This window comes from Trichechus manatus, unplaced genomic scaffold (assembly GCF_000243295.1).
Source record: "Trichechus manatus latirostris isolate Lorelei unplaced genomic scaffold, TriManLat1.0 scaffold00024, whole genome shotgun sequence".
Taxonomy (NCBI): Eukaryota; Metazoa; Chordata; class Mammalia; order Sirenia; family Trichechidae; genus Trichechus; species Trichechus manatus.
This window is the reverse complement of record NW_004443960.1, coordinates 19717404-19729493: the sequence shown is the minus strand read 5'-3', so window position 1 is coordinate 19729493 and position 12090 is coordinate 19717404. Positions and strand designations below refer to the sequence as shown.

The 12090-nt window shown below is 39.4% G+C and overlaps 1 protein-coding gene across 1 annotated transcript in view; it reads right to left on the bottom strand.

Moving 5' to 3' along the window:
* The window catches only part of LOC101344775 (ATP-binding cassette sub-family A member 3-like), a 126248-nt gene extending 118104 nt beyond the window's left edge, over positions 1–8144 (bottom strand). Inside the window, exons 1-4 of the mRNA XM_023728328.1 lie at positions 7936–8144; positions 6475–6592; positions 4993–5254; positions 4394–4518 (exon numbers count right to left, since the gene is read on the bottom strand). Of these exons, the coding sequence (XP_023584096.1) occupies positions 4394–4518; positions 4993–5254; positions 6475–6531 (444 nt within the window). The 5' untranslated portion in view covers positions 6532–6592; positions 7936–8144. The remainder of the gene's footprint in view (positions 1–4393; positions 4519–4992; positions 5255–6474; positions 6593–7935) is intronic.
* Between the last annotated feature and the right edge of the window lie 3946 nt (positions 8145–12090).

Below are 12090 nucleotides of genomic sequence, written 5' to 3'. Positions count from 1 at the left end.
GTATACACACGTATATATGTATATATATGCGTACATGTATACACACGTATATATGTATATATATGCGTACATGTATACACACGTATATATGTATACATGTGCGTACATGTATATACACGTATATATGTATATATGTGTGTACATGTATATACATGTATATATGTATATATGTGTGTACATGTATATATGTATATATGTGTGTATATGTATATATATGTGTATATGTATATATGTGTATATGTATACATATATGTGTGTATGTACACACACACACACACACACACACACAGGCTGAAAATCTCCCAAATTTGGTGATAACATCAACTTGTATATTCAAGAAGCTCAGTGAATCCCAAACAGAATAAAAAAGAGAACAGGATAAATACAAAGGCACATTATACTCAAACTTCTGAAAACTGTTTAAAAAAAAATTAAAGCAGCTAGAGGAAAAAACATCCATTATACTATGGAGAATTATGACAGGAATGACTACTGACTTCTCATCAGAAACAGTGGAGGGCAGGAAATAAGGGTAAAATATCTTTAATGTGCTGGGAAAAAAGGCAACCCAGAATTCTACAACCAGTGAAAATATCCTTTTAAAAGTGACACTTTCAGATAAACTTAAGCTGAGAATACTCATTACCAGAAGACATGCACTTTAGGAAATGCTAAAAGAAGTCTTCAGGTGGAAGGGAAATGACACTAGATGGAAACTCAAACAGAAATGAAATATACAGAACACCAGAAATGGCAAAATATGGGTAACAAAAAAAAATTAATTCCGTATTAAGTAGGGATTTACATATCCAAAGCAAAGGATATTTTGAAAGGCAACTCTAACAAATGCAAATATATGGCATTAGAAATGTATGAAAATACACATATGAAAGATGCTCAAGCTCGTAAGTAATCTGGGAAACGCAAACTAAGCTCAAAGTGACTTACATTTTACACCCATCTGAGTAAGACATTTGGCAATACCAAGTGTTGGAGAGAATGTAAATCAAGAAGATCTCTGATAGGTTGTAAGGGCTAATGTGAATCCTACAATATCTTTGGAAAAAAACTTTCAGCATTACCTTGTAAAGTTGATTATTTGCATACCCTGTGACCCATACATTTCATTTCTGGGTATATATCCCGAAGAACTCTAGCACTCATGTACTTGTGCAGCAGGAGACATTACCAAGAATATTTAAAACACATTGTTTGTAACAGTCCCAAACAGGAAGAATCTTCAACATCCACTGACAGTAGAATGGATAAACAGTGATATATTTAAAAACTGAATTACCACAGCCCTAAAAATAAATAAATTCTAGCTACATACAACAACATGGATGAATTTTAGAAACTTAATGCTGAGTATAAAAGTGGCTATACAGAGCACGATATTTCTTAAGAGTTCAAAAAACAGTATGTTGGATGGGCATATATATTAATTAAAACTAAACAAGGGAAAATACCACTTATAATTAGTTTAAAAAATGAAACAATTAGGTATAAACTAACAAAACACGTACAGGATCTGTATGCTGGGAACTATAAAAAGCTGATGAAAAAAATCAAGGAAGACCTAAATAAGAGACATACCATGCACATGGATTAGAAGACTCAATACAGTAAAGATGTCAAAATCATCCACAGATTTAATGCAATAATCCTAGTGGGGCTTTTTGCAGATATAGACAAGCTTATTCTAAAACGCACTACCAGGGCTCCTTTTTTGTAGATATAGACGAGCTTATTCTAAAATTTACAGGGAAAAGCAGTGGAACTATAATAGTTAAAGTTTGAAAAAGAATAAAGTTTGATGACTCAACACTATCCATTTATTTTATTTATTTTTTAAGGCGGAATTCTTTATTGGAAATCTTGGTTTCAACTGGACAAAAAGATCTTACATGAAATAAACTATTGTTCTGTGTATACTCATGAGAATTCATAATTGGTTCAGGTCTTATTACTATCAGTTAGATTATTACAAATTATGGGTTATACAATTAGCCTGGGAGAGTGGAAAGCAGAATTTGGGTCAAAGGACAGATTTTTACCTGTCTGAAATGACGCAAATGTCGGTAAATTGCTAGTAATTCTATTTTTGCAGTCAATTTTGCTGCATGGTCTATTATGCCCATAGCCTCATTTACACACTGTACTGAGCCATTTAAAATGGCCATTCAAACGTGTATCTCAGGAAAAGTTTGATAGTTGTTAGATATATCCTCAAAGGAACTGAAAATGTATGTTCACACAAAAACTTGTACAAATGTTCATAGCAGCACTATTCACAATAGCTAAAAAGTATAAACCCCCCAAATGTCCCATCAATTTATGGATAAACAAAATGTGGCATATCCATACAATGAGATATCAGTAATCAAAAGGAATGAAGTACTGATACATGCTAACACAGATGAACCTTGGAAACATGTGAAGTTTAACAAGCCAAACACAAAAAAGCATGTATTTGATTCCACTTATGTGAGACGTCCAGCAAAGACAAATACAGAGAGAAGTAGATCAACAGCTGCCAGATTACGTACAAGAGAGGGGAACTGGGAACTCTTTTTGGGTGATAACATGGTTAAAGTAGTCACTTTCTCTTAAATTTTAGTTATTCCGAACAGATCCCTCAGACACTTTCCTCAAACAGTGCATACTACCCATTTTTAAGACATACTACAAAGCTACAGTAATCAAGACAATGTGGTATTGGTGAAGGGACAGAGACAAACATCAATGGACCAGAAAAGAAGAGTTGAGAAATAGACCTACCCAGATATAACCAAATGATTTTTGAGAAAGGTGCAAAAGCAATTCGATGGACAAAAGGCATTTCTTTCCCCAGTAAATGGTATTGGAACAACTGGACATCTACATGCAGAAAAATGAACCTCTACCTACACCTCATACCTTAATCAAGAGACTTGAAAGCAGTGACACTAACAGACACATGTACACCAATGTTCACTGCAGCACTATTCACAACAGCCCAAAGGTGGAAAAAACCCAAATAAACGTCCATCAGCAGATGAATGGATAAACAAAATGCGGTATATACATACAATGGAATGTTATTCTGCCATAAAGAGAAACAAGGTCCTGATACATGACACAACACGCATGAACCTTGAAAACATTATGCTAAGTGAAATAAGTCAATCACAAGAGGACAAAAATAATGTATGATCACTAGTATGAAACACTCAGAATAGGCGAATATACAGAGATCAGGGTTCAACAGTGGTTACTAGGGGATGAAGGGAAGGAGATAGAGGTGAATTTTTGTTTAGCTAGCAATGAGTTTCTGTTTATAGGGATGGAAAATATGGCAAAGGATTTTGGTGATAGTGGCACAATATGATTGACGTAATTGGTTTCACTGAATTGTACAACTGAAAAATGTGGAATTGGCAAATGCTGTATTCCATTTTTTACAATTAAAAAAAAGGAAAGCTAAAGTTAATTCAAAACTGATCATAGCTCTAAATGGATGAATCTCAAAGTGATTCCATTTATATGATAACCTCAAAAGACAAAACCAGAGTGATTTGTTATGGACTGAATTGTGTCCCCCAAAAATATGTGCCAACTTGGCGAGGCTATAATTCCCAGCATTGTGTGGCTGTCCACCATTTTGTGATCTAATGTGATCATTCTATTTGTTGTAAATCCTAACCTCTTGTCTGTGGTTAATAAGGTAAGATTAGGTTATGTTAAAGAGAATTAGGGTAGGATGCAACACCCTTACTCAGGTCACAGCACTGAGTAAGGGGGCATATCCCTGGGGTGTGGCCTGTATCACCTTTTATCTTAAAAGAGACAAAAGGAGAGAGAAGCAAGCAAAGAGAGAAGGACCTACTACCACCAAGAAATAACAGCCAGGAGAGAAGCGTGTCCTTTGGACCAGTCACCTTGAGAAGGTAGCTGTTTCGGCTAACTCCCCAAAACATATCCTCCTTAAATAGGTTTGCAATGCCTGCTCAGGAGCTTTGAAGATTTCAGTTGCTTACCTAGAAGGCAGTCAATCTTACATGCTCCAACCAGGCCCATTTGTCTCAAAGCTTCATGCAACTCACAGCTGTCCCGCCCCATCACTTTGTTGCCACATTCACTATCTCACTTACCCCAATAACCACAAAAGTCTGAGCAAACCCAAAGTAGCTTCTCTTTAGAAAAAATATTGGACCCTTGACCTAAACCACCCAGAACCATACAGATCCTTAACTAGATCAAACCAAACTTGGCAGTTCTGGTCTTGGCAGAGATGCTCTTAGGGTAAATATGCTGATTAATCAAGCAGTTAAATTCCAACGGGGATTGTCACGTCTGATCATTAAATCTTTATTATAACCCTGGGAACCTTTTTGAATGAAGGCTTTCTCACCTGAAGTGGCAAGTCCTTGCTGATTGCAAAGTCATGGTTAAAAACGACAGCAGCCATTACCCGATCAGAGCTATGATTATGTTTAATGTATTCTTCAAAAGCTTCCTCTGAAGTAAAGCCATGAACTATATGAAGAGAAAATCCAAGCAGTAAGCTGTCAACATAAAGGCAGTAATAGCTGATGCTCTATCTGAGGGAATGAGAAACTATCAGACACTTTTACAGATACAGAATTTTGTTAAGTCTGCCAGGGCTTGGCAAAACTTCATAGTTCTCTGAAGCTCTGTAAAATTCCTCACTTGCAAACTCAACTTTCACCTGGAGAGTTTTAATTCTAGTTTTCAGGTTAGCACCACCTCTTTTTGGCCCCACTACCGTAGACAGGAAGACATAAGATCCAAAGAAGCAGAAGGATCCTTACAAACAGTCAAAATTCCTCATTTTGTATCCTAATCTATGACTATTTATTTCTTAAGTAATTAATTCTCTCTTGGGTTGCTTAAAATTATGAGGACCAAGTATAATCTACAACATTTACAATTAATTTTTATAAAATAACTTAATTGGCATATGAGAAACTTCTGTTCATAATTCCTTACTTGTAAAATTATTTAATGAAGTCTGTTGTACCATTTTAATAAGATCTTTCACTATTTCAACGTTGGAAGGGATATAAGCCAGTTCCCAGTCTCTTCGTATGCTGGCATCAAGGAAATAAGGCGGCAGACTCTGGACAGACTGATTGGCAAACGTGAGAGCACTCAAATGCTTTACAGAACCAGAATTACGAACTATCAAGAGAATAACAGTGAACAGCAGTTCCAATGTAAATTCCATGATTAGAAGAATCCACTGTCGCTTCTGGAACAAAATGAACGTACAGGACATATTCATTAACCTCATATCAAGGTTTTATTCTTTCCTTCTCTCTCTACTCCATAACCCCTACTGCTTCCTGGACTAAAAAGCATCAGTATCCTCTTACAAACTGTCTCCCTTCTTGTTTACTCACTCTCCCCTCCAATCAGGTGTTCCCACTTAGCTGCTTTCTTTTGCCCAAAGAGAAAGAGCTTGAAAACTCCTTGGCTATAGCAGAAGACTGCCAGTTATCAAGCTTTCTGGTGTTGGTATGTTTTATCTGTTCACTAGCCCATTTTGCCCAGCCAAATTCTGTGGAAGCTGGTCCCTGTCTCATCAGACTTTTGACAACCTAGCTTGCGTGTTCATTCACTATTTTCTGTCCTCTTATGGATTGAACTGTGTCCCCAAAAAATGTGTATCAACTTGGTTAGGCTATGATTCCCAGTATTGTGTGGGTGTCCACCATTTTGTGATCTGATGTGATTAGCCTATGGTGTTGTAAATCCTAACCTCTATGATGTTAATAAGGCAGATTAAAAGAAGTTATGTTAACGAGGCAGGACTCAATCTACAGGATTAGGCTGTATCTTAAATTAATCCCTTTTGAGATATAAAAGAGAGAATCGAGCAGAGAGGAGAGGGACCTCATTACTACTAAGCAAGAAGAGCCAGGAATGGAACATGTCCTTTGGACCCAGGGTCCCGGCGCTGAGAAGCTCCTAGACCAGGAGAAGATTGAAGACAAGGATCTTCGCCCAGAACTGACAGAGAGAAAGCCTCCCCCTGAAGATGGCACCCTGAATTCAGACTTCTAGCCTCCTAGACCGTGAGAAAATAAATTTCTGTTTGTTAAAGCCACCCACTTGTGGTATTTTTGTTATTGCAGCACTAGATAACTAAGACACCTCCTGAAGCCACTATGCCTGCAACATCTGATCAAATGTTTGTCCCAGGTTCTTCTTCTTAGTCATATTTTTACTTTCTTTTCTGACCTTTAATCAACATGAGTTTCTGGACTTTCAACTATATATCCCATTCCCCTGCCCTCTTAAGGGGCATACTAACAGCTCCTTAATTCTAGTGTGTGACTAATTTTTGATGGCTCAGATGCCCATTTTGAACCTGACTCAGGACCTGGAGTGGAGCGTATCAGTTGTTACAATCTGTCTACTCCTAGGGTCATTAGTCCCTCCCATATTTTTTCAGATGTGTATACTTACTTTTAAAATAAAATTCTTCCAAAGAAGAAGTGTAAACTGTCTGAACTCCAATGCCATTCTTCTATTTGAAAAGGAAATTCACCACTGGTCAAGACTGAAGAGGAGAAATATAGGATACCTAACAAAATATTAACTGTGGTCAATTATCACAAATCCCATACTCCTACTTTTATACTCACTCTTGTGTATGTAGTCTTACACACAGTGATTAACTAGAAAGATTAAAAAAAAAAAAAAAGCTACAGAAGTCATTGCTCCCACTTCTCATCTCAAAGAGCAGAGAAATATCTGGTACACAGTTTACTGAATGAATAATCCTCCTACCCATGTTTATCAAAATAAAAACAAATCAATCAAACCAAACTCATTGCTGCCCAGTCGATTCTGACTCACAGCAACCCTATAGGACAGAGTCCAACTGCCCCATAGGGTTTCCAATGCTGTAATCTTTATGGAAGCAAACTGCCACATCTTTCTTCCATGGAGCAGCTTGTGGGTTCAAACCGTCAACCTTTTGGTTAGCAGCCAAGCACTTAACCACTACACTACCAGGGCGCCTTCAAAAACAAACCCTAATTTTGTATTCATGCTTCTGGTATCTTTCTTATAATACAAAGCCTGTACAAACGAGCTATTCTCATGAAAGGAACATCATGAGAAATGTCATCTTCCCAAATGATGAAGGAAAGTCACTGGGCATAAATTAATGAGAAATTTGAAAATTTCCAGTGATTTCATGTTGCAAGGGCTTGAGTCATAATCCTGGCTCAAACTAGCTGCTAGAAAACATTTACCTCTAAAATAGTAGCAGGAAATACTTTGAAGGAGGGTACATTTGCACTGCCTGCAGTAGGATCACCCCAGACTCAGACTTGCTTTGGATTTCTAAGGGTAATTACCCTTAGTTACTCTCTCTTATCACCATATTTCCTTTCTACCATTTATCAATCTGCATATTTTGTTTGTTTATTTGTTTACAGTCTTCACTACTAAAATGTAAGCCATGAGAGCTGAGGACCTCTTTTGTCTCATCCTTCATTCTATTTTTAGTGCTGAGCAGTGCCTGGCAGAGTATGTGCTCACATCATTTTTCTGCTACAGAATATGCAACTTTTATGTAGAGTCTATCTCATTTCTATAGGCATCACTGAATTGTTATTGTACAATCTCATAATCACATTTTACAGTCTAATGGAAATTTTCCAAGCATGTTTTCAGACCCTTTGTTTTGTTAGAAATTGCTTATGAAAAAAGGTATTGAAATATAATAAGGTGTACTGTGTAACTATGTGGGCTTTTTCTTAGGTATAGGCAGTAGACTGTGAACTCTTATGCAGGGATGATGTCTTTTATACTCTTTATCTCAGTACCTCAAGCATCAAAGAGTACCTGAAGAAGATGGTATACTCAATAAACTTTTGTTGCGTTTCCTGAGGCAAAGATTTGAATACGTATACCTACCATTCAATCTGGTGGTGATGGTGGTGGTGGTAATGTAGAATCTTTTTCTCAATAAGGTAACCACTGTACCCTTGATTCCCCAATATAGCCCGGGTCTGCAGCTCTGGTCCTGACATTTAACAGAGACAGTTTGACAATTATACAGTCACACTAATAACAGAGGACTAAGGTGCATCTGATCCAAGCCATGGTATTTTCAATCACCTCATATGCATGCTAAAGCTGGACAATGAATAAGGAAGACCGAAGAAGAATTGATGACTTTGAATCATGGAGTTGGTGAAGAATATTGAATATACCGTGGACTACCAAAAGAATAAACAAATCTGTCTTGGAAGAAATACAGCCAGAATGCTCCTTAAAAGCAAGAATGGTGAGACTTCATCTCAAGTACTTTGGACATGTTATCAGGACGGACCAGTCGCTGGAGAAGGACATCATGCTTGGTAAAGTAGAGGGTGAGCGAAAAAGAGGACTACCCTCAATGAGATGGACTGACACAGAGGCTGCAACAATGGGATCAGCTATAGCTATGACTGTGAGGATGGCGCAGGACCGGGCAGTGTTTTATTCTGCTGTATGCAGGGTCGCTATGAGTTGGAACCGACTTAATGGCATCTAACAACAAGAAGTCGAGGGCTGACTCAATGGCAGCTAACAACAATACTGTCAAGACTGTGGGCCAAGAAGAAGCTGTTAAGGCACCAAGCTAGTTCAGACATTTGCTGACAGACTCTTCTTCTTACCAAATTCCCTTTCCCAACTTCTTCAGTTCTGTTAATGGCTCCCAGTTCCCATAGCGCAGAACCATGTAGTTGTTCTTTTTAATCGTTCATTTTCCACCCACTCCCACCAAGTCTTGGGTCCCTGGTGGCGCAGTGGTCAAGAGCTACAGGGAGCTATGGCTGCTAACCAAAAGGTCGGCAGTTCGAATCCACCAGCCACTCCTCGGAAACCCTATGGGGCAATTCTACTCTGTCCTATAGGGTTGCTATGAGTCGGAATCGACTCAATGGCAACAGGTTTGGTCTTGTAGCCACCAAGTCTTGCTACTTCCTTCTTCCAAAAAGTCTCCTATATCTATGCTACCTTCTCCATGCCTGCTCCTTCACCTTCATACATGTTAATAACATCCAGAAAATCTTACACCTACAGTTATGCAACAATTACATAACAGGCTGTGTAACCTTTCATTTTTCTACCCCTTATGACACATTTAGGAGCCCTGGTGGCACAGTGGTTAAAGGCTCAGCTGCTAACTGAACCTACCAGCCACTCCTCGGAAAAGAGATGTGGCAGTCTGCTTCCGTAAGGATTTACAGCCTTGGAAACTCTACAGGGCAGTCCTACTCTGTCCTTACAGGGTCACTATGACTCAGAATGGACTCGATGGCAATAGGTTTGGTTTGGGTTTTTGTTATGACACATTTGAAAGCTCTTGCCAGATACAGTGAAACCTGTGAGAGCTGGAACTTGATGGGACTGCCTTGTTCTTCTAGGTCTCACAAGTTTTCTGCCTCTGACAAGCTGCTGTCTTACCACTTTTCTGTCATTGTCTGTTAGTGGAAAATATTTGCGTTTTTCTTTTCTGACAGGTTTCTGCCTTACACAGTTTCCAGCTGTCACTAGTTTTACTGTATATTCTTCCAAAATATATTATATTTTTGCCAATGCCATCATTTTCCTCCGGAAAGTTTTCGATGTATGTGTTCTTCTTGATACCATCCGCCACTATTGTATACCTTTCTCTTAACTTTTAGTGAGAGGCTCTGAGCACTTGCAGGCTGTATAAAATTCCATTTCTTCATTCCCCTTCTTGGCTCTTTAACCAGGCATGCCACCACTTTTTAATGCTCCACTATTACCTATTTACAAAAAACAAAACAAAACAAAACGCAAATACGAGACCCCAGCAAACTGCCATCCTGACAAGGGAGCTGATCTCAGGTAGGTGTTGGGAGAGCAACTGCCTGACTAAACTAATTTATGAATGACTTAACACTTCCAAATTTGTTCTCAAAAAAGTTGCTTGCTACTTAAAAGAATCTGTAGCAAAATAAAGTGAAAACATCAAAAAGTAACCTCAAAAGCTAGCAAAAAAGCTAAGCAATGTTGCTGGAGAACCATAATTTGCACAGTATCCTAGGCATTTTCTCTGAACAGTGCAAGGTTTTACACAGCTTCATCTGGCCTCATGGCTGCATTGGGGACTCTAAAGGAGAAGGTCAAGCCAATTTGTATATAATGGCGGTTAATCAGTTAGAAACTACCTATATTTGTTTAATTAATCTACTTGGGAGGAAGGCAGAAGGAAGCTGGACAACCAATGGATAACAAACTGTGATTTTAGAACAATGGTTCTAAATGGGAGAGGGGAGGAGAGAGATCTTGGGGGTACAAAGACAATAAAATCTCTTAAATAAATTTTACTTTCTATCTGACAGTATAGTAGATGTTCAGTTCAGAAACTCTTGAAAAGTTTGTGTGATTTAGTACGTTGCTTTTCTTAAAAACGTCTAATAAACTGCAAAAAAATAAAAGCCGCCAAATTCCTTGAAGTCTTAAAGGAGTTTAAAACGCATTTAAACAAAGTTGCTCAAAATAAAAATTATTTTGTTGTTTCTGCAAGCACAAACTATATTTTAATACTTAAATAACAAACAAGATAAGCGTATGCGGAAATCAAATTATACTATACTCGTAAACAAAACCATCTCAGATCAGTACTGCATAAGAAAAAAGCGAGTATTTTTCTCAGCATTTCAGAAATCACCTAAATTTTCCAGAATTTTTACAAAGCTAGACGGGAAAACTTCTGTACCACACTTCGTACATCAGGCCTTCAGCAAGGCGGGGCTGGGGAGCCGGCGTGCACCGAGGAGCACAGAACAGAACGGATGCGTGGGACGCAGTGCGGCAACGACGCGAAAGACACTCACCCGACTGCTCCAAGTCTCTGCGGCGACAACCACCTCAGCCACCTCGTCCGTCCAGAAAATTTAGTGAGGCCGCTCGCTCCTCCCTCCGACCCACAACCGCCACGGCCTGGACCACGGAGCGGCGCGGCACGCGACACGCCCGGGCTGCAGTGCCTCGGTCCAACGGCGATACCCGCCCTAGTCCCCTCCCTCCACGCAGGTGGACCTCAGCGCCCACGCATCGCCCGCTTCCGCCCAGAGCTCGCTGCGTGCGCTCCCACCCTCAACAACCCCGTTGCGCTTCCGCCTAGTGCTCTGCGCGCGCGCCGCATCCTGCTACGGGTTCTGTAGGCTGCCTCTCCTAGGCTTTTTAGTTGCCCTCACCACGTCCCCTCCCCGTTAGGCCGTCGCACGTGTTGCTCCGTCGTCGTGAACTTAATCTGTTTACGGTTAATCAGACCCTCGATGCCGCAGCAACCTTCCGCTCACAGCGAAGCCCTCTTCATCCCTCAATGCCCGTTAACACTTCCACCCCTCTTTTATTAATTTCTGCTCTTATGTTAATTATGCCCACATACTTTCAAGATTGTTAGTTTTTGTGTTTTCCTTCGCTTAAGTCTTTCGCCTTTGAATTCAGGAGGTCGTGTGATCGTCTCCCTTCTCTAAATTGAAAGGGATGGGAAACATCCATAAAGAAAAAAGGTGGGGGTCATCAGTGGATGAGCAATATGAAACATTTCAACAAATTTGTGGGTGTTGGAAAACAGAAGTGTGTTGGCAAACAAAAACACTGCTGCCTACCGTGCACGCAAGAACGGATACACTAGATGTGTGCATGTATTTCTCAGTGGAATACTGGAGAGGCCTAGCGCTTGGAGTTGGCATGTGATTTGGGTATCTAAAACTAGAGATATTTTAAAATGTCTAGAATAGCTGTGCCAGTCAGGCCCTGGGGCACAGCTTTCAGGCAACTGCATATTTACAGACAGGCAAAAAGTCTAGGGCTCTCTTGAAGAGAATTTAATGAACTGCCTGGGAAGGGCTGTTGCTAGCTGCAAGTGTAGAATCTTCAGGTATTAGAAAAGACAGCAACGCATAAAACTACAGGATGCTAATTTTTCCAAACACTTAATGAGGAATTAAACTTTTGAAATGGTGTAACTTTGGCTATGTATATTTTCACCAAAAAAAAAAAAAAAAAGTCCTCCAAGGTCGAGAAGGGAGAGTGTTGACATGT